A 26,389-nucleotide genomic window follows, 5' to 3' on the forward strand; every position below is an offset into this window, starting at 1 on the left:
AGAGCCATGTGGAAGTCCACGTGAACAGACTGCAGTCGGGAAAAGGCGCGTGCAAAGCAGGTCTGAGTCTTCCACAGCGGACGGCTCCCAGAGCCTTGGGCAGGATGTTGATAGGTGGCACAGCAGGTCCCAGCTGCCTTCCAAAGAAGAATCAGGCTGTGTGGAATATGACCGTGAGATCGGCAGCAGGAACTGTTCCGAAGAAGAGAGTGGAAAGGGCAGAAGGAACGAGGCGGAAGGAGTGGGAGAAGAGGAAGAGAGGGATGCTGCGAGAAAAGATGAAGAAGATGGAGGGGAGCAGGAAGAGCCCGAAGAGAGAAGCGCCCGGGATCTTCGAAGCGAAGCCGGTGGCTCTTTTTCTGAGACTCTATCTTTCCCAGAAGGGTCAGCCACCGCTGGTTCTAGCACTGATGGATCAGAGGAGAAAAAGCAAGGAAGGAAGAGAGCCCGAGGCATAGCTTCAATTGTTTTTCGCAGAAGTCCAAGTTGTGCATCGGAATCATCTGCAGGTCCGCGAGGCAAGCACAAGAGATCATCATCTTCCATTGCTGCTGTTCCGGAAGACCCCACGAGGAGGCTTCGATATATTCTGCGGGATGCGAGATTCTTCCTCATAAAGAGCAGCAACCGTGAAAACATCTCCCTTGCCAAAGCCAGGGGTATATGGTCGACCCTGCCAGCAAATGAAAAGAAACTGAATGCTGCATTCCGATCTGCAAGAAATGTCATTTTGATATTTTCCGTGACAGAGAGTGGAGCTTTTCAAGGCTTTGCGAGACTCTGTTCAGAATCCCACCACGGAGGACCTCCTATACATTGGGTTTTGCCTGAAGGCATGAATCTTAAGACCCTTGGAGGGGTCTTCAGAATTGCCTGGATTTGCAGGCACGAATTGCCCTTCACCAAATGTGTTCACCTTACCAACGCTTTGAATGGACATAAGCCAGTTAAAATTGGACGTGACGGTCAGGAAGTTGACCTCGAATGTGCAACGGAGCTATGTCTCCTCTTTCCCCCCGATGAAGGCGTTGACCTGTATCAGGTCATGGGTGACAGGCACCACCAGGTAAGAGTGCTTTCACCCTTGCGTTCCAGAGGACTTCCACCCCGCCGAGAAGCGGACCGGGATGCGAGAAGGCGTCGTCGGTCAGAAGATGACGAGGTTCATAACAGCAGGAAGAGACCGAGGATGGACTACGCCCCTGGGTTTCGTGAGAGACCAGCGCGTAGGGAGGACGCACGCCATCCAGCAGCGGACAGAAGATTTTCAGGAGTTGCCAGAGGTGTTTTCATGAAGGGCTCCTACGAGGATGACCTGAGAGCATTTCACAACAGCAGGCCACCAAGGCCAATGCGGGACATGTCCCCTGGTCGAGGAAGGGGACAGCCTTCCTACCGCGCTGGCCACCAGCAGCGTGCTCTCCCTTTCCAGGACTCTCGGTCAGGACGTCGACCTGTGCCACAGGAAGCAAGACACAGAGGTCAACCAGCATGTGATTCTGATAGGCGCGTAGAGGACTTCCTGCGTGAAACACGAGCTATCTTTGGCTCTCAGAGACGGAGACCCCGTGAATGGGATCGACCCGGAGAATGTGATAGTTCCCCATATGGCCGGAGAGACAGGGAGGCGCGTGAATGGCGAGAGAGGAGGAGAGACGAGGAGAGAAGAGAGAGGAGAAGACGGGAGAGGAGACTGACGCGATGCAGCTGCCCCGAACATCTTCCATTCATCTCCTGACCACCTGGCCCACGGAGGATGTCCCGGAGTTCGCAGCTCCACGCCTGTGCTCTTGTTTCTCATACTTCTAATTTCTCCACTTGCTTTCCCTTTCTAGAGAGGTAAATAAATACGGAGCTTGCCACACCGCAGGTGTTTTAAGTTGTGGTCTCTGAGTCTTGATTCCTGCCTCTCTTCCTCTGACCGCCTCATCTGTCTCACATCCAGATTCCTCTAGCCTCCATTCTCCTTCTCAGCTCACCACCCACAGATGAATTATGTAGGAACGGCTGGCGGATCCTACTGTACCCCTATTCTCTCCAAGGGATTCTTCCAACTGATCCTGAGCTGGCTCCTCCCCAAGGTCCTTCGACAACGGACATCAATCTACTAGGAAGCCCCCGTATCCTCTGATTTTCTCCCGATACAAGCCCTGGACACGCCCTCGGACCCAGTAAACAACCGACCAGGATGTGTGTAAGAGGCAGTTATGAGCTCAGGGCGACGGAAACAAAAGCAACCCTAGGAAGGAACAATCCCGTCCATCATGCTCGGCGTGTCCATCCATGGGGCCTATTAACCAAAGGTGTGACAAGGAAATCTCTTTAAGAGACTGATACATATTAATTTAAGGTCGCCAAGGAATTCAGCTATGTAATTCCTAAATGAAAACTCAAGTCAGCAGTCAACCTTTTATGGAGTTTAATTACAGACAGGAGGAAGAAAGGTATTAGAGAGAGAGAGAGAGGGAGAGAGAAAGGGGAGAGAAAGGAATAGGGCTTAAATACCCCCTCTGTTTTGGCTGGGCCAAAAGGCCCAAGCCCTTAGATAGCTGAGGCAAAGAAAAGAGATCAGTCCCTATCACTCACGTGACCAAAATGGAGACACAGTCTCAGGGGCCTCCACCTCCAGCTTCCTTCAGAGCAAGCTTCTCAGAGCACAACCTCTCAGAGCAAAACCTCTCCAACCACCCCTCAGTCCTCAGACCCCCCTATCTTTAAGGAAACCATCCAAGTTCCCTCCCCTCAGTTCTCACATCTACCAATCACTGTCCATGTCTTCCCTGTGCCAATGGTGGCTCTAGCTTAACCCAGGACCGCCCAGAGGTCTGTGGCTTTGCACATGTCTGTTGAAGGTCATATTCTCAAATAATTAAATCTTGATCCTTTGCTACAGCCCTTCCTAAATCCTGTTACCCTGAGTAGGGTGGAGATTGGAATAATTAAATTTTGATCTCTGCTGCAGCCCTTTCCATTCATTGTTCAGCAAAAGGTTTCTGTCCTAAAGTAATCTTAAGAAGGGAGGAGGGGGAACCTCCCTTGCCAATGGGATTCACATTCCAGTAGAGTTCCCACTATCAGTAGGAAATTCCTTACAGGCATGAAACCTTCCAATGGTGAAATTTCCAACATTCACAAGTCTAAGAAATTTTAAGGTTTACAAAGGGAACCTGGATGTGTATAATTGAGAGAGAGAACAGGGGGCTGAGAGAGGGATGTGGATTTTCTGCCTCTGATACAGTCAAGCTCATGAGTTCACACCTTCTCCTCTTGCCCCCAAATGGAGAAAAAAGTTCACACATATTCCCAAGGTGTGAACTCCGGACACAAGGGTGAGAACTCCTGGCCTCCCTGCCAGCTCCTCTATATAGTCGGCTGTCAGGCATCTCCCTCATTTGGGATCACTGGAGTCCTCATCTGCGGATCCAGGGAGGTGACCTCTCCTCTACCCAGAACAAACCGGGCATTACCTTTGGAAGCTCAACCAAGAGGCAAAACAAGAAAGAAAGAAATAATTGAAAAAAAAAAGGAGGAAACAAAAAAACCACAGGGTTTTTTTCTTTTTCTTTTTTTTTTTGATCCAATCATTCTTTTATTTATTTTTATATCTATTTATTCATTCATTTATTTATTAATTCATTCATTCATTCATTCATTTATTTATTTATTTATTTTTTCATTCATTGATCTCCTCAGCTGGGGTGATGGCCGCCAGCAATCGGGATGAGAAAGATGGAGATTTTAATGTTTTGGACTATATCTTAGGAGAGGCATACGATCAGGATGACTCTTTGTGTCACCCTGAAATGGAACAAGATGAAAATGAGGAACGGGCCTCCAAAAGAAGATGTGATCGAATGGAAACTACCCAACGCGAGAGTCAAGAATCCCCTGAGTGGTCCCGAGAATTGACTCCAGAGCCACCTGGCTCACCTATGAGCACAGAGCCATGTGGAAGTCCACGTGAACAGACTGCAGTCGGGAAAAGGCGCGTGCAAAGCAGGTCTGAGTCTTCCACAGCGGACGGCTCCCAGAGCCTTGGGCAGGATGTTGATAGGTGGCACAGCAGGTCCCAGCTGCCTTCCAAAGAAGAATCAGGCTGTGTGGAATATGACCGTGAGATCGGCAGCAGGAACTGTTCCGAAGAAGAGAGTGGAAAGGGCAGAAGGAACGAGGCGGAAGGAGTGGGAGAAGAGGAAGAGAGGGATGCTGCGAGAAAAGATGAAGAAGATGGAGGGGAGCAGGAAGAGCCCGAAGAGAGAAGCGCCCGGGATCTTCGAAGCGAAGCCGGTGGCTCTTTTTCTGAGACTCTATCTTTCCCAGAAGGGTCAGCCGCCGCTGGTTCTAGCACTGATGGATCAGAGGAGAAAAAGCAAGGAAGGAAGAGAGCCCGAGGCATAGCTTCAATTGTTTTTCGCAGAAGTCCAAGTTGTGCATCGGAATCATCTGCAGGTCCGCGAAGCAAGCACAAGAGATCATCATCTTCCGTTGCTGCTGTTCCGGAAGACCCCACGAGGAGGCTTCGATATATTCTGCGGGATGCGAGATTCTTCCTCATAAAGAGCAGCAACCGTGAAAACATCTCCCTTGCCAAAGCCAGGGGTATATGGTCGACCCTGCCAGCAAATGAAAAGAAACTGAATGCTGCATTCCGATCTGCAAGAAATGTCATTTTGATATTTTCCGTGACAGAGAGTGGAGCTTTTCAAGGCTTTGCGAGACTCTGTTCAGAATCCCACCACGGAGGACCTCCTATACATTGGGTTTTGCCTGAAGGCATGAATCTTAAGACCCTTGGAGGGGTCTTCAGAATTGCCTGGATTTGCAGGCACGAATTGCCCTTCACCAAATGTGTTCACCTTACCAACGCTTTGAATGGACATAAGCCAGTTAAAATTGGACGTGACGGTCAGGAAGTTGACCTCGAATGTGCAACGGAGCTATGTCTCCTCTTTCCCCCCGATGAAGGCGTTGACCTGTATCAGGTCATGGGTGACAGGCACCACCAGGTAAGAGTGCTTTCACCCTTGCGTTCCAGAGGACTTCCACCCCGCCGAGAAGCGGACCGGGATGCGAGAAGGCGTCGTCGGTCAGAAGATGACGAGGTTCATAACAGCAGGAAGAGACCGAGGATGGACTACGCCCCTGGGTTTCGTGAGAGACCAGCGCGTAGGGAGGACGCACGCCATCCAGCAGCGGACAGAAGATTTTCAGGAGTTGCCAGAGGTGTTTTCATGAAGGGCTCCTACGAGGATGACCTGAGAGCATTTCACAACAGCAGGCCACCAAGGCCAATGCGGGACATGTCCCCTGGTCGAGGAAGGGGACAGCCTTCCTACCGCGCTGGCCACCAGCAGCGTGCTCTCCCTTTCCAGGACTCTCGGTCAGGACGTCGACCTGTGCCACAGGAAGCAAGACACAGAGGTCAACCAGCATGTGATTCTGATAGGCGCGTAGAGGACTTCCTGCGTGAAACACGAGCTATCTTTGGCTCTCAGAGACGGAGACCCCGTGAATGGGATCGACCCGGAGAATGTGATAGTTCCCCATATGGCCGGAGAGACAGGGAGGCGCGTGAATGGCGAGAGAGGAGGAGAGACGAGGAGAGAAGAGAGAGGAGAAGACGGGAGAGGAGACTGACGCGATGCAGCTGCCCCGAACATCTTCCATTCATCTCCTGACCACCTGGCCCACGGAGGATGTCCCGGAGTTCGCAGCTCCACGCCTGTGCTCTTGTTTCTCATACTTCTAATTTCTCCACTTGCTTTCCCTTTCTAGAGAGGTAAATAAATACGGAGCTTGCCACACCGCAGGTGTTTTAAGTTGTGGTCTCTGAGTCTTGATTCCTGCCTCTCTTCCTCTGACCGCCTCATCTGTCTCACATCCAGATTCCTCTAGCCTCCATTCTCCTTCTCAGCTCACCACCCACAGATGAATTATGTAGGAACGGCTGGCGGATCCTACTGTACCCCTATTCTCTCCAAGGGATTCTTCCAACTGATCCTGAGCTGGCTCCTCCCCAAGGTCCTTCGACAACGGACATCAATCTACTAGGAAGCCCCCGTATCCTCTGATTTTCTCCCGATACAAGCCCTGGACACGCCCTCGGACCCAGTAAACAACCGACCAGGATGTGTGTAAGAGGCAGTTATGAGCTCAGGGCGACGGAAACAAAAGCAACCCTAGGAAGGAACAATCCCGTCCATCATGCTCGGCGTGTCCATCCATGGGGCCTATTAACCAAAGGTGTGACAAGGAAATCTCTTTAAGAGACTGATACATATTAATTTAAGGTCGCCAAGGAATTCAGCTATGTAATTCCTAAATGAAAACTCAAGTCAGCAGTCAACCTTTTATGGAGTTTAATTACAGACAGGAGGAAGAAAGGTATTAGAGAGAGAGAGAGGGAGAGAGAAAGGGGAGAGAAAGGAATAGGGCTTAAATACCCCCTCTGTTTTGGCTGGGCCAAAAGGCCCAAGCCCTTAGATAGCTGAGGCAAAGAAAAGAGATCAGTCCCTATCACTCACGTGACCAAAATGGAGACACAGTCTCAGGGGCCTCCACCTCCAGCTTCCTTCAGAGCAAGCTTCTCAGAGCACAACCTCTCAGAGCAAAACCTCTCCAACCACCCCTCAGTCCTCAGACCCCCCTATCTTTAAGGAAACCATCCAAGTTCCCTCCCCTCAGTTCTCACATCTACCAATCACTGTCCATGTCTTCCCTGTGCCAATGGTGGCTCTAGCTTAACCCAGGACCGCCCAGAGGTCTGTGGCTTTGCACATGTCTGTTGAAGGTCATATTCTCAAATAATTAAATCTTGATCCTTTGCTACAGCCCTTCCTAAATCCTGTTACCCTGAGTAGGGTGGAGATTGGAATAATTAAATTTTGATCTCTGCTGCAGCCCTTTCCATTGTTCAGCAAAAGGTTTCTGTCCTAAAGTAATCTTAAGAAGGGAGGAGGGGGAACCTCCCTTGCCAATGGGATTCACATTCCAGTAGAGTTCCCACTATCAGTAGGAAATTCCTTACAGGCATGAAACCTTCCAATGGTGAAATTTCCAACATTCACAAGTCTAAGAAATTTTAAGGTTTACAAAGGGAACCTGGATGTGTATAATTGAGAGAGAGAACAGGGGGCTGAGAGAGGGATGTGGATTTTCTGCCTCTGATACAGTCAAGCTCATGAGTTCACACCTTCTCCTCTTGCCCCCAAATGGAGAAAAAAGTTCACACATATTCCCAAGGTGTGAACTCCGGACACAAGGGTGAGAACTCCTGGCCTCCCTGCCAGCTCCTCTATATAGTCGGCTGTCAGGCATCTCCCTCATTTGGGATCACTGGAGTCCTCATCTGCGGATCCAGGGAGGTGACCTCTCCTCTACCCAGAACAAACCGGGCATTACCTTTGGAAGCTCAACCAAGAGGCAAAACAAGAAAGAAAGAAATAATTGAAAAAAAAAAGGAGGAAACAAAAAAACCACAGGGTTTTTTCTTTTTCTTTTTTTTTTTTGATCCAATCATTCTTTTATTTATTTTTATATCTATTTATTCATTCATTTATTTATTAATTAATTCATTCATTTATTTATTCATTCATTTATTTATTTATTTATTTATTTATTTATTTATTTATTTATTTATTTATTTTTTCATTCATTGATCTCCTCAGCTGGGGTGATGGCCGCCAGCAATCGGGATGAGAAAGATGGAGATTTTAATGTTTTGGACTATATCTTAGGAGAGGCATACGATCAGGATGACTCTTTGTGTCACCCTGAAATGGAACAAGATGAAAATGAGGAACGGGCCTCCAAAAGAAGATGTGATCGAATGGAAACTACCCAACGCGAGAGTCAAGAATCCCCTGAGTGGTCCCGAGAATTGACTCCAGAGCCACCTGGCTCACCTATGAGCACAGAGCCATGTGGAAGTCCACGTGAACAGACTGCAGTCGGGAAAAGGCGCGTGCAAAGCAGGTCTGAGTCTTCCACAGCGGACGGCTCCCAGAGCCTTGGGCAGGATGTTGATAGGTGGCACAGCAGGTCCCAGCTGCCTTCCAAAGAAGAATCAGGCTGTGTGGAATATGACCGTGAGATCGGCAGCAGGAACTGTTCCGAAGAAGAGAGTGGAAAGGGCAGAAGGAACGAGGCGGAAGGAGTGGGAGAAGAGGAAGAGAGGGATGCTGCGAGAAAAGATGAAGAAGATGGAGGGGAGCAGGAAGAGCCCGAAGAGAGAAGCGCCCGGGATCTTCGAAGCGAAGCCGGTGGCTCTTTTTCTGAGACTCTATCTTTCCCAGAAGGGTCAGCCGCCGCTGGTTCTAGCACTGATGGATCAGAGGAGAAAAAGCAAGGAAGGAAGAGAGCCCGAGGCATAGCTTCAATTGTTTTTCGCAGAAGTCCAAGTTGTGCATCGGAATCATCTGCAGGTCCGCGAGGCAAGCACAAGAGATCATCATCTTCCGTTGCTGCTGTTCCGGAAGACCCCACGAGGAGGCTTCGATATATTCTGCGGGATGCGAGATTCTTCCTCATAAAGAGCAGCAACCGTGAAAACATCTCCCTTGCCAAAGCCAGGGGTATATGGTCGACCCTGCCAGCAAATGAAAAGAAACTGAATGCTGCATTCCGATCTGCAAGAAATGTCATTTTGATATTTTCCGTGACAGAGAGTGGAGCTTTTCAAGGCTTTGCGAGACTCTGTTCAGAATCCCACCACGGAGGACCTCCTATACATTGGGTTTTGCCTGAAGGCATGAATCTTAAGACCCTTGGAGGGGTCTTCAGAATTGCCTGGATTTGCAGGCACGAATTGCCCTTCACCAAATGTGTTCACCTTACCAACGCTTTGAATGGACATAAGCCAGTTAAAATTGGACGTGACGGTCAGGAAGTTGACCTCGAATGTGCAACGGAGCTATGTCTCCTCTTTCCCCCCGATGAAGGCGTTGACCTGTATCAGGTCATGGGTGACAGGCACCACCAGGTAAGAGTGCTTTCACCCTTGCGTTCCAGAGGACTTCCACCCCGCCGAGAAGCGGACCGGGATGCGAGAAGGCGTCGTCGGTCAGAAGATGACGAGGTTCATAACAGCAGGAAGAGACCGAGGATGGACTACGCCCCTGGGTTTCGTGAGAGACCAGCGCGTAGGGAGGACGCACGCCATCCAGCAGCGGACAGAAGATTTTCAGGAGTTGCCAGAGGTGTTTTCATGAAGGGCTCCTACGAGGATGACCTGAGAGCATTTCACAACAGCAGGCCACCAAGGCCAATGCGGGACATGTCCCCTGGTCGAGGAAGGGGACAGCCTTCCTACCGCGCTGGCCACCAGCAGCGTGCTCTCCCTTTCCAGGACTCTCGGTCAGGACGTCGACCTGTGCCACAGGAAGCAAGACACAGAGGTCAACCAGCATGTGATTCTGATAGGCGCGTAGAGGACTTCCTGCGTGAAACACGAGCTATCTTTGGCTCTCAGAGACGGAGACCCCGTGAATGGGATCGACCCGGAGAATGTGATAGTTCCCCATATGGCCGGAGAGACAGGGAGGCGCGTGAATGGCGAGAGAGGAGGAGAGACGAGGAGAGAAGAGAGAGGAGAAGACGGGAGAGGAGACTGACGCGATGCAGCTGCCCCGAACATCTTCCATTCATCTCCTGACCACCTGGCCCACGGAGGATGTCCCGGAGTTCGCAGCTCCACGCCTGTGCTCTTGTTTCTCATACTTCTAATTTCTCCACTTGCTTTCCCTTTCTAGAGAGGTAAATAAATACGGAGCTTGCCACACCGCAGGTGTTTTAAGTTGTGGTCTCTGAGTCTTGATTCCTGCCTCTCTTCCTCTGACCGCCTCATCTGTCTCACATCCAGATTCCTCTAGCCTCCATTCTCCTTCTCAGCTCACCACCCACAGATGAATTATGTAGGAACGGCTGGCGGATCCTACTGTACCCCTATTCTCTCCAAGGGATTCTTCCAACTGATCCTGAGCTGGCTCCTCCCCAAGGTCCTTCGACAACGGACATCAATCTACTAGGAAGCCCCCGTATCCTCTGATTTTCTCCCGATACAAGCCCTGGACACGCCCTCGGACCCAGTAAACAACCGACCAGGATGTGTGTAAGAGGCAGTTATGAGCTCAGGGCGACGGAAACAAAAGCAACCCTAGGAAGGAACAATCCCGTCCATCATGCTCGGCGTGTCCATCCATGGGGCCTATTAACCAAAGGTGTGACAAGGAAATCTCTTTAAGAGACTGATACATATTAATTTAAGGTCGCCAAGGAATTCAGCTATGTAATTCCTAAATGAAAACTCAAGTCAGCAGTCAACCTTTTATGGAGTTTAATTACAGACAGGAGGAAGAAAGGTATTAGAGAGAGAGAGAGGGAGAGAGAAAGGGGAGAGAAAGGAATAGGGCTTAAATACCCCCTCTGTTTTGGCTGGGCCAAAAGGCCCAAGCCCTTAGATAGCTGAGGCAAAGAAAAGAGATCAGTCCCTATCACTCACGTGACCAAAATGGAGACACAGTCTCAGGGGCCTCCACCTCCAGCTTCCTTCAGAGCAAGCTTCTCAGAGCACAACCTCTCAGAGCAAAACCTCTCCAACCACCCCTCAGTCCTCAGACCCCCCTATCTTTAAGGAAACCATCCAAGTTCCCTCCCCTCAGTTCTCACATCTACCAATCACTGTCCATGTCTTCCCTGTGCCAATGGTGGCTCTAGCTTAACCCAGGACCGCCCAGAGGTCTGTGGCTTTGCACATGTCTGTTGAAGGTCATATTCTCAAATAATTAAATCTTGATCCTTTGCTACAGCCCTTCCTAAATCCTGTTACCCTGAGTAGGGTGGAGATTGGAATAATTAAATTTTGATCTCTGCTGCAGCCCTTTCCATTCATTGTTCAGCAAAAGGTTTCTGTCCTAAAGTAATCTTAAGAAGGGAGGAGGGGGAACCTCCCTTGCCAATGGGATTCACATTCCAGTAGAGTTCCCACTATCAGTAGGAAATTCCTTACAGGCATGAAACCTTCCAATGGTGAAATTTCCAACATTCACAAGTCTAAGAAATTTTAAGGTTTACAAAGGGAACCTGGATGTGTATAATTGAGAGAGAGAACAGGGGGCTGAGAGAGGGATGTGGATTTTCTGCCTCTGATACAGTCAAGCTCATGAGTTCACACCTTCTCCTCTTGCCCCCAAATGGAGAAAAAAGTTCACACATATTCCCAAGGTGTGAACTCCGGACACAAGGGTGAGAACTCCTGGCCTCCCTGCCAGCTCCTCTATATAGTCGGCTGTCAGGCATCTCCCTCATTTGGGATCACTGGAGTCCTCATCTGCGGATCCAGGGAGGTGACCTCTCCTCTACCCAGAACAAACCGGGCATTACCTTTGGAAGCTCAACCAAGAGGCAAAACAAGAAAGAAAGAAATAATTGAAAAAAAAAAAGGAGGAAACAAAAAAACCACAGGGTTTTTTTCTTTTTCTTTTTTTTTTGATCCAATCATTCTTTTATTTATTTTTATATCTATTTATTCATTCATTTATTTATTAATTCATTCATTCATTCATTCATTTATTTATTTATTTATTTATTTATTTATTTTTTCATTCATTGATCTCCTCAGCTGGGGTGATGGCCGCCAGCAATCGGGATGAGAAAGATGGAGATTTTAATGTTTTGGACTATATCTTAGGAGAGGCATACGATCAGGATGACTCTTTGTGTCACCCTGAAATGGAACAAGATGAAAATGAGGAACGGGCCTCCAAAAGAAGATGTGATCGAATGGAAACTACCCAACGCGAGAGTCAAGAATCCCCTGAGTGGTCCCGAGAATTGACTCCAGAGCCACCTGGCTCACCTATGAGCACAGAGCCATGTGGAAGTCCACGTGAACAGACTGCAGTCGGGAAAAGGCGCGTGCAAAGCAGGTCTGAGTCTTCCACAGCGGACGGCTCCCAGAGCCTTGGGCAGGATGTTGATAGGTGGCACAGCAGGTCCCAGCTGCCTTCCAAAGAAGAATCAGGCTGTGTGGAATATGACCGTGAGATCGGCAGCAGGAACTGTTCCGAAGAAGAGAGTGGAAAGGGCAGAAGGAACGAGGCGGAAGGAGTGGGAGAAGAGGAAGAGAGGGATGCTGCGAGAAAAGATGAAGAAGATGGAGGGGAGCAGGAAGAGCCCGAAGAGAGAAGCGCCCGGGATCTTCGAAGCGAAGCCGGTGGCTCTTTTTCTGAGACTCTATCTTTCCCAGAAGGGTCAGCCGCCGCTGGTTCTAGCACTGATGGATCAGAGGAGAAAAAGCAAGGAAGGAAGAGAGCCCGAGGCATAGCTTCAATTGTTTTTCGCAGAAGTCCAAGTTGTGCATCGGAATCATCTGCAGGTCCGCGAGGCAAGCACAAGAGATCATCATCTTCCGTTGCTGCTGTTCCGGAAGACCCCACGAGGAGGCTTCGATATATTCTGCGGGATGCGAGATTCTTCCTCATAAAGAGCAGCAACCGTGAAAACATCTCCCTTGCCAAAGCCAGGGGTATATGGTCGACCCTGCCAGCAAATGAAAAGAAACTGAATGCTGCATTCCGATCTGCAAGAAATGTCATTTTGATATTTTCCGTGACAGAGAGTGGAGCTTTTCAAGGCTTTGCGAGACTCTGTTCAGAATCCCACCACGGAGGACCTCCTATACATTGGGTTTTGCCTGAAGGCATGAATCTTAAGACCCTTGGAGGGGTCTTCAGAATTGCCTGGATTTGCAGGCACGAATTGCCCTTCACCAAATGTGTTCACCTTACCAACGCTTTGAATGGACATAAGCCAGTTAAAATTGGACGTGACGGTCAGGAAGTTGACCTCGAATGTGCAACGGAGCTATGTCTCCTCTTTCCCCCCGATGAAGGCGTTGACCTGTATCAGGTCATGGGTGACAGGCACCACCAGGTAAGAGTGCTTTCACCCTTGCGTTCCAGAGGACTTCCACCCCGCCGAGAAGCGGACCGGGATGCGAGAAGGCGTCGTCGGTCAGAAGATGACGAGGTTCATAACAGCAGGAAGAGACCGAGGATGGACTACGCCCCTGGGTTTCGTGAGAGACCAGCGCGTAGGGAGGACGCACGCCATCCAGCAGCGGACAGAAGATTTTCAGGAGTTGCCAGAGGTGTTTTCATGAAGGGCTCCTACGAGGATGACCTGAGAGCATTTCACAACAGCAGGCCACCAAGGCCAATGCGGGACATGTCCCCTGGTCGAGGAAGGGGACAGCCTTCCTACCGCGCTGGCCACCAGCAGCGTGCTCTCCCTTTCCAGGACTCTCGGTCAGGACGTCGACCTGTGCCACAGGAAGCAAGACACAGAGGTCAACCAGCATGTGATTCTGATAGGCGCGTAGAGGACTTCCTGCGTGAAACACGAGCTATCTTTGGCTCTCAGAGACGGAGACCCCGTGAATGGGATCGACCCGGAGAATGTGATAGTTCCCCATATGGCCGGAGAGACAGGGAGGCGCGTGAATGGCGAGAGAGGAGGAGAGACGAGGAGAGAAGAGAGAGGAGAAGACGGGAGAGGAGACTGACGCGATGCAGCTGCCCCGAACATCTTCCATTCATCTCCTGACCACCTGGCCCACGGAGGATGTCCCGGAGTTCGCAGCTCCACGCCTGTGCTCTTGTTTCTCATACTTCTAATTTCTCCACTTGCTCTCCCTTTCTAGAGAGGTAAATAAATACGGAGCTTGCCACACCGCAGGTGTTTTAAGTTGTGGTCTCTGAGTCTTGATTCCTGCCTCTCTTCCTCTGACCGCCTCATCTGTCTCACATCCAGATTCCTCTAGCCTCCATTCTCCTTCTCAGCTCACCACCCACAGATGAATTATGTAGGAACGGCTGGCGGATCCTACTGTACCCCTATTCTCTCCAAGGGATTCTTCCAACTGATCCTGAGCTGGCTCCTCCCCAAGGTCCTTCGACAACGGACATCAATCTACTAGGAAGCCCCCGTATCCTCTGATTTTCTCCCGATACAAGCCCTGGACACGCCCTCGGACCCAGTAAACAACCGACCAGGATGTGTGTAAGAGGCAGTTATGAGCTCAGGGCGACGGAAACAAAAGCAACCCTAGGAAGGAACAATCCCGTCCATCATGCTCGGCGTGTCCATCCATGGGGCCTATGAACCAAAGGTGTGACAAGGAAATCTCTTTAAGAGACTGATACATATTAATTTAAGGTCGCCAAGGAATTCAGCTATGTAATTCCTAAATGAAAACTCAAGTCAGCAGTCAACCTTTTATGGAGTTTAATTACAGACAGGAGGAAGAAAGGTATTAGAGAGAGAGAGAGGGAGAGAGAAAGGGGAGAGAAAGGAATAGGGCTTAAATACCCCCTCTGTTTAGGCTGGGCCAAAAGGCCCAAGCCCTTAGATAGCTGAGGCAAAGAAAAGAGATCAGTCCCTATCACTCACGTGACCAAAATGGAGACACAGTCTCAGGGGCCTCCACCTCCAGCTTCCTTCAGAGCAAGCTTCTCAGAGCACAACCTCTCAGAGCAAAACCTCTCCAACCACCCCTCAGTCCTCAGACCCCCCTATCTTTAAGGAAACCATCCAAGTTCCCTCCCCTCAGTTCTCACATCTACCAATCACTGTCCATGTCTTCCCTGTGCCAATGGTGGCTCTAGCTTAACCCAGGACCGCCCAGAGGTCTGTGGCTTTGCACATGTCTGTTGAAGGTCATATTCTCAAATAATTAAATCTTGATCCTTTGCTACAGCCCTTCCTAAATCCTGTTACCCTGAGTAGGGTGGAGATTGGAATAATTAAATTTTGATCTCTGCTGCAGCCCTTTCCATTGTTCAGCAAAAGGTTTCTGTCCTAAAGTAATCTTAAGAAGGGAGGAGGGGGAACCTCCCTTGCCAATGGGATTCACATTCCAGTAGAGTTCCCACTATCAGTAGGAAATTCCTTACAAGCATGAAACCTTCCAATGGTGAAATTTCCAACATTCACAAGTCTAAGAAATTTTAAGGTTTACAAAGGGAACCTGGATGTGTATAATTGAGAGAGAGAACAGGGGGCTGAGAGAGGGATGTGTATTTTCTGCCTCTGATACAGTCAAGCTCATGAGTTCACACCTTCTCCTCTTGCCCCCAAATGGAGAAAAAAGTTCACACATATTCCCAAGGTGTGAACTCCGGACACAAGGGTGAGAACTCCTGGCCTCCCTGCCAGCTCCTCTATATAGTCGGCTGTCAGGCATCTCCCTCATTTGGGATCACTGGAGTCCTCATCTGCGGATCCAGGGAGGTGACCTCTACTCTACCCAGAACAAACCGGGCATTACCTTTGGAAGCTCAACCAAGAGGCAAAACAAGAAAGAAAGAAATAATTGAAAAAAAAAAGGAGGAAACAAAAAAACCACAGGGTTTTTTTCTTTTTCTTTTTTTTTGATCCAATCATTCTTTTATTTATTTTTATATCTATTCATTCATTTATTCATTCATTTATTGATTTATTAATTAATTAATTAATTAATTAATTAATTAATTTATTTATTTATTTATTTTTTCATTCATTGATCTCCTCAGCTGGGGTGATGGCCGCCAGCAATCGGGATGAGAAAGATGGAGATTTTAATGTTTTGGACTATATCTTAGGAGAGGCATACGATCAGGATGACTCTTTGTGTCACCCTGAAATGGAACAAGATGAAAATGAGGAACGGGCCTCCAAAAGAAGATGTGATCGAATGGAAACTACCCAACGCAAGAGTCAAGAATCCCCTGAGTGGTCCCGAGAATTGACTCCAGAGCCACCTGGCTCACCTATGAGCACAGAGCCATGTGGAAGTCCACGTGAACAGACTGCAGTCGGGAAAAGGCGCGTGCAAAGCAGGTCTGAGTCTTCCACAGCGGACGGCTCCCAGAGCCTTGGGCAGGATGTTGATAGGTGGCACAGCAGGTCCCAGCTGCCTTCCAAAGAAGAATCAGGCTGTGTGGAATATGACCGTGAGATCGGCAGCAGGAACTGTTCCGAAGAAGAGAGTGGAAAGGGCAGAAGGAACGAGGCGGAAGGAGTGGGAGAAGAGGAAGAGAGGGATGCTGCGAGAAAAGATGAAGAAGATGGAGGGGAGCAGGAAGAGCCCGAAGAGAGAAGCGCCCGGGATCTTCGAAGCGAAGCCGGTGGCTCTTTTTCTGAGACTCTATCTTTCCCAGAAGGGTCAGCCACCGCTGGTTCTAGCACTGATGGATCAGAGGAGAAAAAGCAAGGAAGGAAGAGAGCCCGAGGCATAGCTTCAATTGTTTTTCGCAGAAGTCCAAGTTGTGCATCGGAATCATCTGCAGGTCCGCGAGGCAAGCACAAGAGATCATCATCTTCCATTGCTGCTGTTCCGGAAGACCCCACGAGGAGGCTTCGATATATTCTGCGGGATGCGAGATTCTTCCTCATAAAGAGCAGCAACCGTGAAAACATCTCCCTTGCCAAAGCCAGGGGTATATGGTCGACCCTGCCAGCAAATGAAAAGAAACTGAATGCTGCATTCCGATCTGCAAGAAATGTCATTTTGATATTTTCCGTGACAGAGAGTGGAGCTTTTCAAGGCTTTGCGAGACTCTGTTCAGAATCCCACCACGGAGGACCTCCTATACATTGGGTTTTGCCTGAAGGCATGAATCTTAAGACCCTTGGAGGGGTCTTCAGAATTGCCTGGATTTGCAGGCACGAATTGCCCTTCACCAAATGTGTTCACCTTACCAACGCTTTGAATGGACATAAGCCAGTTAAAATTGGACGTGACGGTCAGGAAGTTGACCTCGAATGTGCAACGGAGCTATGTCTCCTCTTTCCCCCCGATGAAGGCGTTGACCTGTATCAGGTCATGGGTGACAGGCACCACCAGGTAAGAGTGCTTTCACCCTTGCGTTCCAGAGGACTTCCACCCCGCCGAGAAGCGGACCGGGATGCGAGAAGGCGTCGTCGGTCAGAAGATGACGAGGTTCATAACAGCAGGAAGAGACCGAGGATGGACTACGCCCCTGGGTTTCGTGAGAGACCAGCGCGTAGGGAGGACGCACGCCATCCAGCAGCGGACAGAAGATTTTCAGGAGTTGCCAGAGGTGTTTTCATGAAGGGCTCCTACGAGGATGACCTGAGAGCATTTCACAACAGCAGGCCACCAAGGCCAATGCGGGACATGTCCCCTGGTCGAGGAAGGGGACAGCCTTCCTACCGCGCTGGCCACCAGCAGCGTGCTCTCCCTTTCCAGGACTCTCGGTCAGGACGTCGACCTGTGCCACAGGAAGCAAGACACAGAGGTCAACCAGCATGTGATTCTGATAGGCGCGTAGAGGACTTCCTGCGTGAAACACGAGCTATCTTTGGCTCTCAGAGACGGAGACCCCGTGAATGGGATCGACCCGGAGAATGTGATAGTTCCCCATATGGCCGGAGAGACAGGGAGGCGCGTGAATGGCGAGAGAGGAGGAGAGACGAGGAGAGAAGAGAGAGGAGAAGACGGGAGAGGAGACTGACGCGATGCAGCTGCCCCGAACATCTTCCATTCATCTCCTGACCACCTGGCCCACGGAGGATGTCCCGGAGTTCGCAGCTCCACGCCTGTGCTCTTGTTTCTCATACTTCTAATTTCTCCACTTGCTTTCCCTTTCTAGAGAGGTAAATAAATACGGAGCTTGCCACACCGCAGGTGTTTTAAGTTGTGGTCTCTGAGTCTTGATTCCTGCCTCTCTTCCTCTGACCGCCTCATCTGTCTCACATCCAGATTCCTCTAGCCTCCATTCTCCTTCTCAGCTCACCACCCACAGATGAATTATGTAGGAACGGCTGGCGGATCCTACTGTACCCCTATTCTCTCCAAGGGATTCTTCCAACTGATCCTGAGCTGGCTCCTCCCCAAGGTCCTTCGACAACGGACATCAATCTACTAGGAAGCCCCCGTATCCTCTGATTTTCTCCCGATACAAGCCCTGGACACGCCCTCGGACCCAGTAAACAACCGACCAGGATGTGTGTAAGAGGCAGTTATGAGCTCAGGGCGACGGAAACAAAAGCAACCCTAGGAAGGAACAATCCCGTCCATCATGCTCGGCGTGTCCATCCATGGGGCCTATTAACCAAAGGTGTGACAAGGAAATCTCTTTAAGAGACTGATACATATTAATTTAAGGTCGCCAAGGAATTCAGCTATGTAATTCCTAAATGAAAACTCAAGTCAGCAGTCAACCTTTTATGGAGTTTAATTACAGACAGGAGGAAGAAAGGTATTAGAGAGAGAGAGAGGGAGAGAGAAAGGGGAGAGAAAGGAATAGGGCTTAAATACCCCCTCTGTTTTGGCTGGGCCAAAAGGCCCAAGCCCTTAGATAGCTGAGGCAAAGAAAAGAGATCAGTCCCTATCACTCACGTGACCAAAATGGAGACACAGTCTCAGGGGCCTCCACCTCCAGCTTCCTTCAGAGCAAGCTTCTCAGAGCACAACCTCTCAGAGCAAAACCTCTCCAACCACCCCTCAGTCCTCAGACCCCCCTATCTTTAAGGAAACCATCCAAGTTCCCTCCCCTCAGTTCTCACATCTACCAATCACTGTCCATGTCTTCCCTGTGCCAATGGTGGCTCTAGCTTAACCCAGGACCGCCCAGAGGTCTGTGGCTTTGCACATGTCTGTTGAAGGTCATATTCTCAAATAATTAAATCTTGATCCTTTGCTACAGCCCTTCCTAAATCCTGTTACCCTGAGTAGGGTGGAGATTGGAATAATTAAATTTTTATCTCTGCTGCAGCCCTTTCCATTGTTCAGCAAAAGGTTTCTGTCCTAAAGTAATCTTAAGAAGGGAGGAGGGGGAACCTCCCTTGCCAATGGGATTCACATTCCAGTAGAGTTCCCACTATCAGTAGGAAATTCCTTACAAGCATGAAACCTTCCAATGGTGAAATTTCCAACATTCACAAGTCTAAGAAATTTTAAGGTTTACAAAGGGAACCTGGATGTGTATAATTGAGAGAGAGAACAGGGGGCTGAGAGAGGGATGTGGATTTTCTGCCTCTGATACAGTCAAGCTCATGAGTTCACACCTTCTCCTCTTGCCCCCAAATGGAGAAAAAAGTTCACACATATTCCCAAGGTGTGAACTCCGGACACAAGGGTGAGAACTCCTGGCCTCCCTGCCAGCTCCTCTATATAGTCGGCTGTCAGGCATCTCCCTCATTTGGGATCACTGGAGTCCTCATCTGCGGATCCAGGGAGGTGACCTCTCCTCTACCCAGAACAAACCGGGCATTACCTTTGGAAGCTCAACCAAGAGGCAAAACAAGAAAGAAAGAAATAATTGAAAAAAAAAAGGAGGAAACAAAAAAACCACAGGGTTTTTTTCTTTTTCTTTTTTTTTGATCCAATCATTCTTTTATTTATTTTTATATCTATTCATTCATTTATTCATTCATTTATTTATTTATTAATTAATTAATTAATTCATTTATTTATTTATTTATTTATTTTTTCATTCATTGATCTCCTCAGCTGGGGTGATGGCCGCCAGCAATCGGGATGAGAAAGATGGAGATTTTAATGTTTTGGACTATATCTTAGGAGAGGCATACGATCAGGATGACTCTTTGTGTCACCCTGAAATGGAACAAGATGAAAATGAGGAACGGGCCTCCAAAAGAAGATGTGATCGAATGGAAACTACCCAACGCGAGAGTCAAGAATCCCCTGAGTGGTCCCGAGAATTGACTCCAGAGCCACCTGGCTCACCTATGAGCACAGAGCCATGTGGAAGTCCACGTGAACAGACTGCAGTCGGGAAAAGGCGCGTGCAAAGCAGGTCTGAGTCTTCCACAGCGGACGGCTCCCAGAGCCTTGGGCAGGATGTTGATAGGTGGCACAGCAGGTCCCAGCTGCCTTCCAAAGAAGAATCAGGCTGTGTGGAATATGACCGTGAGATCGGCAGCAGGAACTGTTCCGAAGAAGAGAGTGGAAAGGGCAGAAGGAACGAGGCGGAAGGAGTGGGAGAAGAGGAAGAGAGGGATGCTGCGAGAAAAGATGAAGAAGATGGAGGGGAGCAGGAAGAGCCCGAAGAGAGAAGCGCCCGGGATCTTCGAAGCGAAGCCGGTGGCTCTTTTTCTGAGACTCTATCTTTCCCAGAAGGGTCAGCCGCCGCTGGTTCTAGCACTGATGGATCAGAGGAGAAAAAGCAAGGAAGGAAGAGAGCCCGAGGCATAGCTTCAATTGTTTTTCGCAGAAGTCCAAGTTGTGCATCGGAATCATCTGCAGGTCCGCGAGGCAAGCACAAGAGATCATCATCTTCCGTTGCTGCTGTTCCGGAAGACCCCACGAGGAGGCTTCGATATATTCTGCGGGATGCGAGATTCTTCCTCATAAAGAGCAGCAACCGTGAAAACATCTCCCTTGCCAAAGCCAGGGGTATATGGTCGACCCTGCCAGCAAATGAAAAGAAACTGAATGCTGCATTCCGATCTGCAAGAAATGTCATTTTGATATTTTCCGTGACAGAGAGTGGAGCTTTTCAAGGCTTTGCGAGACTCTGTTCAGAATCCCACCACGGAGGACCTCCTATACATTGGGTTTTGCCTGAAGGCATGAATCTTAAGACCCTTGGAGGGGTCTTCAGAATTGCCTGGATTTGCAGGCACGAATTGCCCTTCACCAAATGTGTTCACCTTACCAACGCTTTGAATGGACATAAGCCAGTTAAAATTGGACGTGACGGTCAGGAAGTTGACCTCGAATGTGCAACGGAGCTATGTCTCCTCTTTCCCCCCGATGAAGGCGTTGACCTGTATCAGGTCATGGGTGACAGGCACCACCAGGTAAGAGTGCTTTCACCCTTGCGTTCCAGAGGACTTCCACCCCGCCGAGAAGCGGACCGGGATGCGAGAAGGCGTCGTCGGTCAGAAGATGACGAGGTTCATAACAGCAGGAAGAGACCGAGGATGGACTACGCCCCTGGGTTTCGTGAGAGACCAGCGCGTAGGGAGGACGCACGCCATCCAGCAGCGGACAGAAGATTTTCAGGAGTTGCCAGAGGTGTTTTCATGAAGGGCTCCTACGAGGATGACCTGAGAGCATTTCACAACAGCAGGCCACCAAGGCCAATGCGGGACATGTCCCCTGGTCGAGGAAGGGGACAGCCTTCCTACCGCGCTGGCCACCAGCAGCGTGCTCTCCCTTTCCAGGACTCTCGGTCAGGACGTCGACCTGTGCCACAGGAAGCAAGACACAGAGGTCAACCAGCATGTGATTCTGATAGGCGCGTAGAGGACTTCCTGCGTGAAACACGAGCTATCTTTGGCTCTCAGAGACGGAGACCCCGTGAATGGGATCGACCCGGAGAATGTGATAGTTCCCCATATGGCCGGAGAGACAGGGAGGCGCGTGAATGGCGAGAGAGGAGGAGAGACGAGGAGAGAAGAGAGAGGAGAAGACGGGAGAGGAGACTGACGCGATGCAGCTGCCCCGAACATCTTCCATTCATCTCCTGACCACCTGGCCCACGGAGGATGTCCCGGAGTTCGCAGCTCCACGCCTGTGCTCTTGTTTCTCATACTTCTAATTTCTCCACTTGCTTTCCCTTTCTAGAGAGGTAAATAAATACGGAGCTTGCCACACCGCAGGTGTTTTAAGTTGTGGTCTCTGAGTCTTGATTCCTGCCTCTCTTCCTCTGACCGCCTCATCTGTCTCACATCCAGATTCCTCTAGCCTCCATTCTCCTTCTCAGCTCACCACCCACAGATGAATTATGTAGGAACGGCTGGCGGATCCTACTGTACCCCTATTCTCTCCAAGGGATTCTTCCAACTGATCCTGAGCTGGCTCCTCCCCAAGGTCCTTCGACAACGGACATCAATCTACTAGGAAGCCCCCGTATCCTCTGATTTTCTCCCGATACAAGCCCTGGACACGCCCTCGGACCCAGTAAACAACCGACCAGGATGTGTGTAAGAGGCAGTTATGAGCTCAGGGCGACGGAAACAAAAGCAACCCTAGGAAGGAACAATCCCGTCCATCATGCTCGGCGTGTCCATCCATGGGGCCTATTAACCAAAGGTGTGACAAGGAAATCTCTTTAAGAGACTGATACATATTAATTTAAGGTCGCCAAGGAATTCAGCTATGTAATTCCTAAATGAAAACTCAAGTCAGCAGTCAACCTTTTATGGAGTTTAATTACAGACAGGAGGAAGAAAGGTATTAGAGAGAGAGAGAGAGGGAGAGAGAAAGGGGAGAGAAAGGAATAGGGCTTAAATACCCCCTCTGTTTTGGCTGGGCCAAAAGGCCCAAGCCCTTAGATAGCTGAGGCAAAGAAAAGAGATCAGTCCCTATCACTCACGTGACCAAAATGGAGACACAGTCTCAGGGGCCTCCACCTCCAGCTTCCTTCAGAGCAAGCTTCTCAGAGCACAACCTCTCAGAGCAAAACCTCTCCAACCACCCCTCAGTCCTCAGACCCCCCTATCTTTAAGGAAACCATCCAAGTTCCCTCCCCTCAGTTCTCACATCTACCAATCACTGTCCATGTCTTCCCTGTGCCAATGGTGGCTCTAGCTTAACCCAGGACCGCCCAGAGGTCTGTGGCTTTGCACATGTCTGTTGAAGGTCATATTCTCAAATAATTAAATCTTGATCCTTTGCTACAGCCCTTCCTAAATCCTGTTACCCTGAGTAGGGTGGAGATTGGAATAATTAAGTTTTGATCTCTGCTGCAGCCCTTTCCATTGTTCAGCAAAAGGTTTCTGTCCTAAAGTAATCTTAAGAAGGGAGGAGGGGGAACCTCCCTTGCCAATGGGATTCACATTCCAGTAGAGTTCCCACTATCAGTAGGAAATTCCTTACAAGCATGAAACCTTCCAATGGTGAAATTTCCAACATTCACAAGTCTAAGAAATTTTAAGGTTTACAAAGGGAACCTGGATGTGTATAATTGAGAGAGAGAACAGGGGGCTGAGAGAGGGATGTGGATTTTCTGCCTCTGATACAGTCAAGCTCATGAGTTCACACCTTCTCCTCTTGCCCCCAAATGGAGAAAAAAGTTCACACATATTCCCAAGGTGTGAACTCCGGACACAAGGGTGAGAACTCCTGGCCTCCCTGCCAGCTCCTCTATATAGTCGGCTGTCAGGCATCTCCCTCATTTGGGATCACTGGAGTCCTCATCTGCGGATCCAGGGAGGTGACCTCTCCTCTACCCAGAACAAACCGGGCATTACCTTTGGAAGCTCAACCAAGAGGCAAAACAAGAAAGAAAGAAATAATTGAAAAAAAAAAGGAGGAAACAAAAAAACCACAGGGTTTTTTCTTTTTCTTTTTTTTTTTGATCCAATCATTCTTTTATTTATTTTTATATCTATTTATTCATTCATTTATTTATTAATTAATTCATTCATTTATTTATTCATTTATTTATTTATTTATTTATTTATTTATATATTTATTTATTTATTTATTTTTTCATTCATTGATCTCCTCAGCTGGGGTGATGGCCGCCAGCAATCGGGATGAGAAAGATGGAGATTTTAATGTTTTGGACTATATCTTAGGAGAGGCATACGATCAGGATGACTCTTTGTGTCACCCTGAAATGGAACAAGATGAAAATGAGGAACGGGCCTCCAAAAGAAGATGTGATCGAATGGAAACTACCCAACGCGAGAGTCAAGAATCCCCTGAGTGGTCCCGAGAATTGACTCCAGAGCCACCTGGCTCACCTATGAGCACAGAGCCATGTGGAAGTCCACGTGAACAGACTGCAGTCGGGAAAAGGCGCGTGCAAAGCAGGTCTGAGTCTTCCACAGCGGACGGCTCCCAGAGCCTTGGGCAGGATGTTGATAGGTGGCACAGCAGGTCCCAGCTGCCTTCCAAAGAAGAATCAGGCTGTGTGGAATATGACCGTGAGATCGGCAGCAGGAACTGTTCCGAAGAAGAGAGTGGAAAGGGCAGAAGGAACGAGGCGGAAGGAGTGGGAGAAGAGGAAGAGAGGGATGCTGCGAGAAAAGATGAAGAAGATGGAGGGGAGCAGGAAGAGCCCGAAGAGAGAAGCGCCCGGGATCTTCGAAGCGAAGCCGGTGGCTCTTTTTCTGAGACTCTATCTTTCCCAGAAGGGTCAGCCACCGCTGGTTCTAGCACTGATGGATCAGAGGAGAAAAAGCAAGGAAGGAAGAGAGCCCGAGGCATAGCTTCAATTGTTTTTCGCAGAAGTCCAAGTTGTGCATCGGAATCATCTGCAGGTCCGCGAGGCAAGCACAAGAGATCATCATCTTCCATTGCTGCTGTTCCGGAAGACCCCACGAGGAGGCTTCGATATATTCTGCGGGATGCGAGATTCTTCCTCATAAAGAGCAGCAACCGTGAAAACATCTCCCTTGCCAAAGCCAGGGGTATATGGTCGACCCTGCCAGCAAATGAAAAGAAACTGAATGCTGCATTCCGATCTGCAAGAAATGTCATTTTGATATTTTCCGTGACAGAGAGTGGAGCTTTTCAAGGCTTTGCGAGACTCTGTTCAGAATCCCACCACGGAGGACCTCCTATACATTGGGTTTTGCCTGAAGGCATGAATCTTAAGACCCTTGGAGGGGTCTTCAGAATTGCCTGGATTTGCAGGCACGAATTGCCCTTCACCAAATGTGTTCACCTTACCAACGCTTTGAATGGACATAAGCCAGTTAAAATTGGACGTGACGGTCAGGAAGTTGACCTCGAATGTGCAACGGAGCTATGTCTCCTCTTTCCCCCCGATGAAGGCGTTGACCTGTATCAGGTCATGGGTGACAGGCACCACCAGGTAAGAGTGCTTTCACCCTTGCGTTCCAGAGGACTTCCACCCCGCCGAGAAGCGGACCGGGATGCGAGAAGGCGTCGTCGGTCAGAAGATGACGAGGTTCATAACAGCAGGAAGAGACCGAGGATGGACTACGCCCCTGGGTTTCGTGAGAGACCAGCGCGTAGGGAGGACGCACGCCATCCAGCAGCGGACAGAAGATTTTCAGGAGTTGCCAGAGGTGTTTTCATGAAGGGCTCCTACGAGGATGACCTGAGAGCATTTCACAACAGCAGGCCACCAAGGCCAATGCGGGACATGTCCCCTGGTCGAGGAAGGGGACAGCCTTCCTACCGCGCTGGCCACCAGCAGCGTGCTCTCCCTTTCCAGGACTCTCGGTCAGGACGTCGACCTGTGCCACAGGAAGCAAGACACAGAGGTCAACCAGCATGTGATTCTGATAGGCGCGTAGAGGACTTCCTGCGTGAAACACGAGCTATCTTTGGCTCTCAGAGACGGAGACCCCGTGAATGGGATCGACCCGGAGAATGTGATAGTTCCCCATATGGCCGGAGAGACAGGGAGGCGCGTGAATGGCGAGAGAGGAGGAGAGACGAGGAGAGAAGAGAGAGGAGAAGACGGGAGAGGAGACTGACGCGATGCAGCTGCCCCGAACATCTTCCATTCATCTCCTGACCACCTGGCCCACGGAGGATGTCCCGGAGTTCGCAGCTCCACGCCTGTGCTCTTGTTTCTCATACTTCTAATTTCTCCACTTGCTTTCCCTTTCTAGAGAGGTAAATAAATACGGAGCTTGCCACACCGCAGGTGTTTTAAGTTGTGGTCTCTGAGTCTTGATTCCTGCCTCTCTTCCTCTGACCGCCTCATCTGTCTCACATCCAGATTCCTCTAGCCTCCATTCTCCTTCTCAGCTCACCACCCACAGATGAATTATGTAGGAACGGCTGGCGGATCCTACTGTACCCCTATTCTCTCCAAGGGATTCTTCCAACTGATCCTGAGCTGGCTCCTCCCCAAGGTCCTTCGACAACGGACATCAATCTACTAGGAAGCCCCCGTATCCTCTGATTTTCTCCCGATACAAGCCCTGGACACGCCCTCGGACCCAGTAAACAACCGACCAGGATGTGTGTAAGAGGCAGTTATGAGCTCAGGGCGACGGAAACAAAAGCAACCCTAGGAAGGAACAATCCCGTCCATCATGCTCGGCGTGTCCATCCATGGGGCCTATTAACCAAAGGTGTGACAAGGAAATCTCTTTAAGAGACTGATACATATTAATTTAAGGTCGCCAAGGAATTCAGCTATGTAATTCCTAAATGAAAACTCAAGTCAGCAGTCAACCTTTTATGGAGTTTAATTACAGACAGGAGGAAGAAAGGTATTAGAGAGAGAGAGAGAGGGAGAGAGAAAGGGGAGAGAAAGGAATAGGGCTTAAATACCCCCTCTGTTTTGGCTGGGCCAAAAGGCCCAAGCCCTTAGATAGCTGAGGCAAAGAAAAGAGATCAGTCCCTATCACTCACGTGACCAAAATGGAGACACAGTCTCAGGGGCCTCCACCTCCAGCTTCCTTCAGAGCAAGCTTCTCAGAGCAC

The 26,389-nt window shown here is 49.5% G+C and overlaps 7 protein-coding genes across 7 annotated transcripts; all 7 read left to right on the forward strand.

The window, feature by feature from the left end:
- Positions 1-250: 250 nt before the first annotated feature.
- On the forward strand, positions 251-1,738 carry LOC130457349 (YTH domain-containing protein 1-like; the record flags this gene model as incomplete). Its single annotated transcript, XM_056818079.1, has 2 exons — positions 251-509; positions 564-1,738. Coding segments are annotated over 2 exons (1,434 nt in total), but the record flags the coding sequence as incomplete, so codon positions are not given.
- A 2,452-nt stretch (positions 1,739-4,190) lies between these two features.
- Positions 4,191-5,678, forward strand: LOC130457350 (YTH domain-containing protein 1-like; the record flags this gene model as incomplete). The annotated part of the gene is made up of 1 exon (XM_056818092.1): positions 4,191-5,678. A coding segment is annotated over one exon (1,488 nt), but the record flags the coding sequence as incomplete, so codon positions are not given.
- Positions 5,679-7,675: 1,997 nt separating this feature from the next.
- LOC130457351 (YTH domain-containing protein 1-like) lies at positions 7,676-9,652 on the forward strand. Its single transcript, XM_056818101.1, has 2 exons — positions 7,676-7,934; positions 8,424-9,652. Exons 1-2 carry the CDS (start codon positions 7,676-7,678, stop codon positions 9,650-9,652), a joined length of 1,488 nt encoding a protein of 495 aa, XP_056674079.1.
- A 1,973-nt stretch (positions 9,653-11,625) lies between these two features.
- Positions 11,626-13,602, forward strand: LOC130457352 (YTH domain-containing protein 1-like). Its single transcript, XM_056818111.1, has 2 exons — positions 11,626-11,884; positions 12,374-13,602. Exons 1-2 carry the CDS (start codon positions 11,626-11,628, stop codon positions 13,600-13,602), a joined length of 1,488 nt encoding a protein of 495 aa, XP_056674089.1.
- Positions 13,603-16,066: 2,464 nt separating this feature from the next.
- On the forward strand, positions 16,067-17,554 carry LOC130457353 (YTH domain-containing protein 1-like; the record flags this gene model as incomplete). Its single annotated transcript, XM_056818121.1, has 2 exons — positions 16,067-16,325; positions 16,380-17,554. Coding segments are annotated over 2 exons (1,434 nt in total), but the record flags the coding sequence as incomplete, so codon positions are not given.
- A 1,967-nt stretch (positions 17,555-19,521) lies between these two features.
- On the forward strand, positions 19,522-21,498 carry LOC130457354 (YTH domain-containing protein 1-like). Its single transcript, XM_056818125.1, has 2 exons — positions 19,522-19,780; positions 20,270-21,498. The coding sequence occupies exons 1-2, from the start codon at positions 19,522-19,524 to the stop codon at positions 21,496-21,498; spliced, it is 1,488 nt and encodes a 495-aa protein (XP_056674103.1).
- Positions 21,499-23,981: 2,483 nt separating this feature from the next.
- On the forward strand, positions 23,982-25,469 carry LOC130457355 (YTH domain-containing protein 1-like; the record flags this gene model as incomplete). Its single annotated transcript, XM_056818130.1, has 2 exons — positions 23,982-24,240; positions 24,295-25,469. Coding segments are annotated over 2 exons (1,434 nt in total), but the record flags the coding sequence as incomplete, so codon positions are not given.
- Between the last annotated feature and the right edge of the window lie 920 nt (positions 25,470-26,389).

Source organism: Monodelphis domestica, chromosome 1, assembly GCF_027887165.1.
Source record: "Monodelphis domestica isolate mMonDom1 chromosome 1, mMonDom1.pri, whole genome shotgun sequence".
NCBI lineage: Eukaryota > Metazoa > Chordata > Mammalia > Didelphimorphia > Didelphidae > Monodelphis > Monodelphis domestica.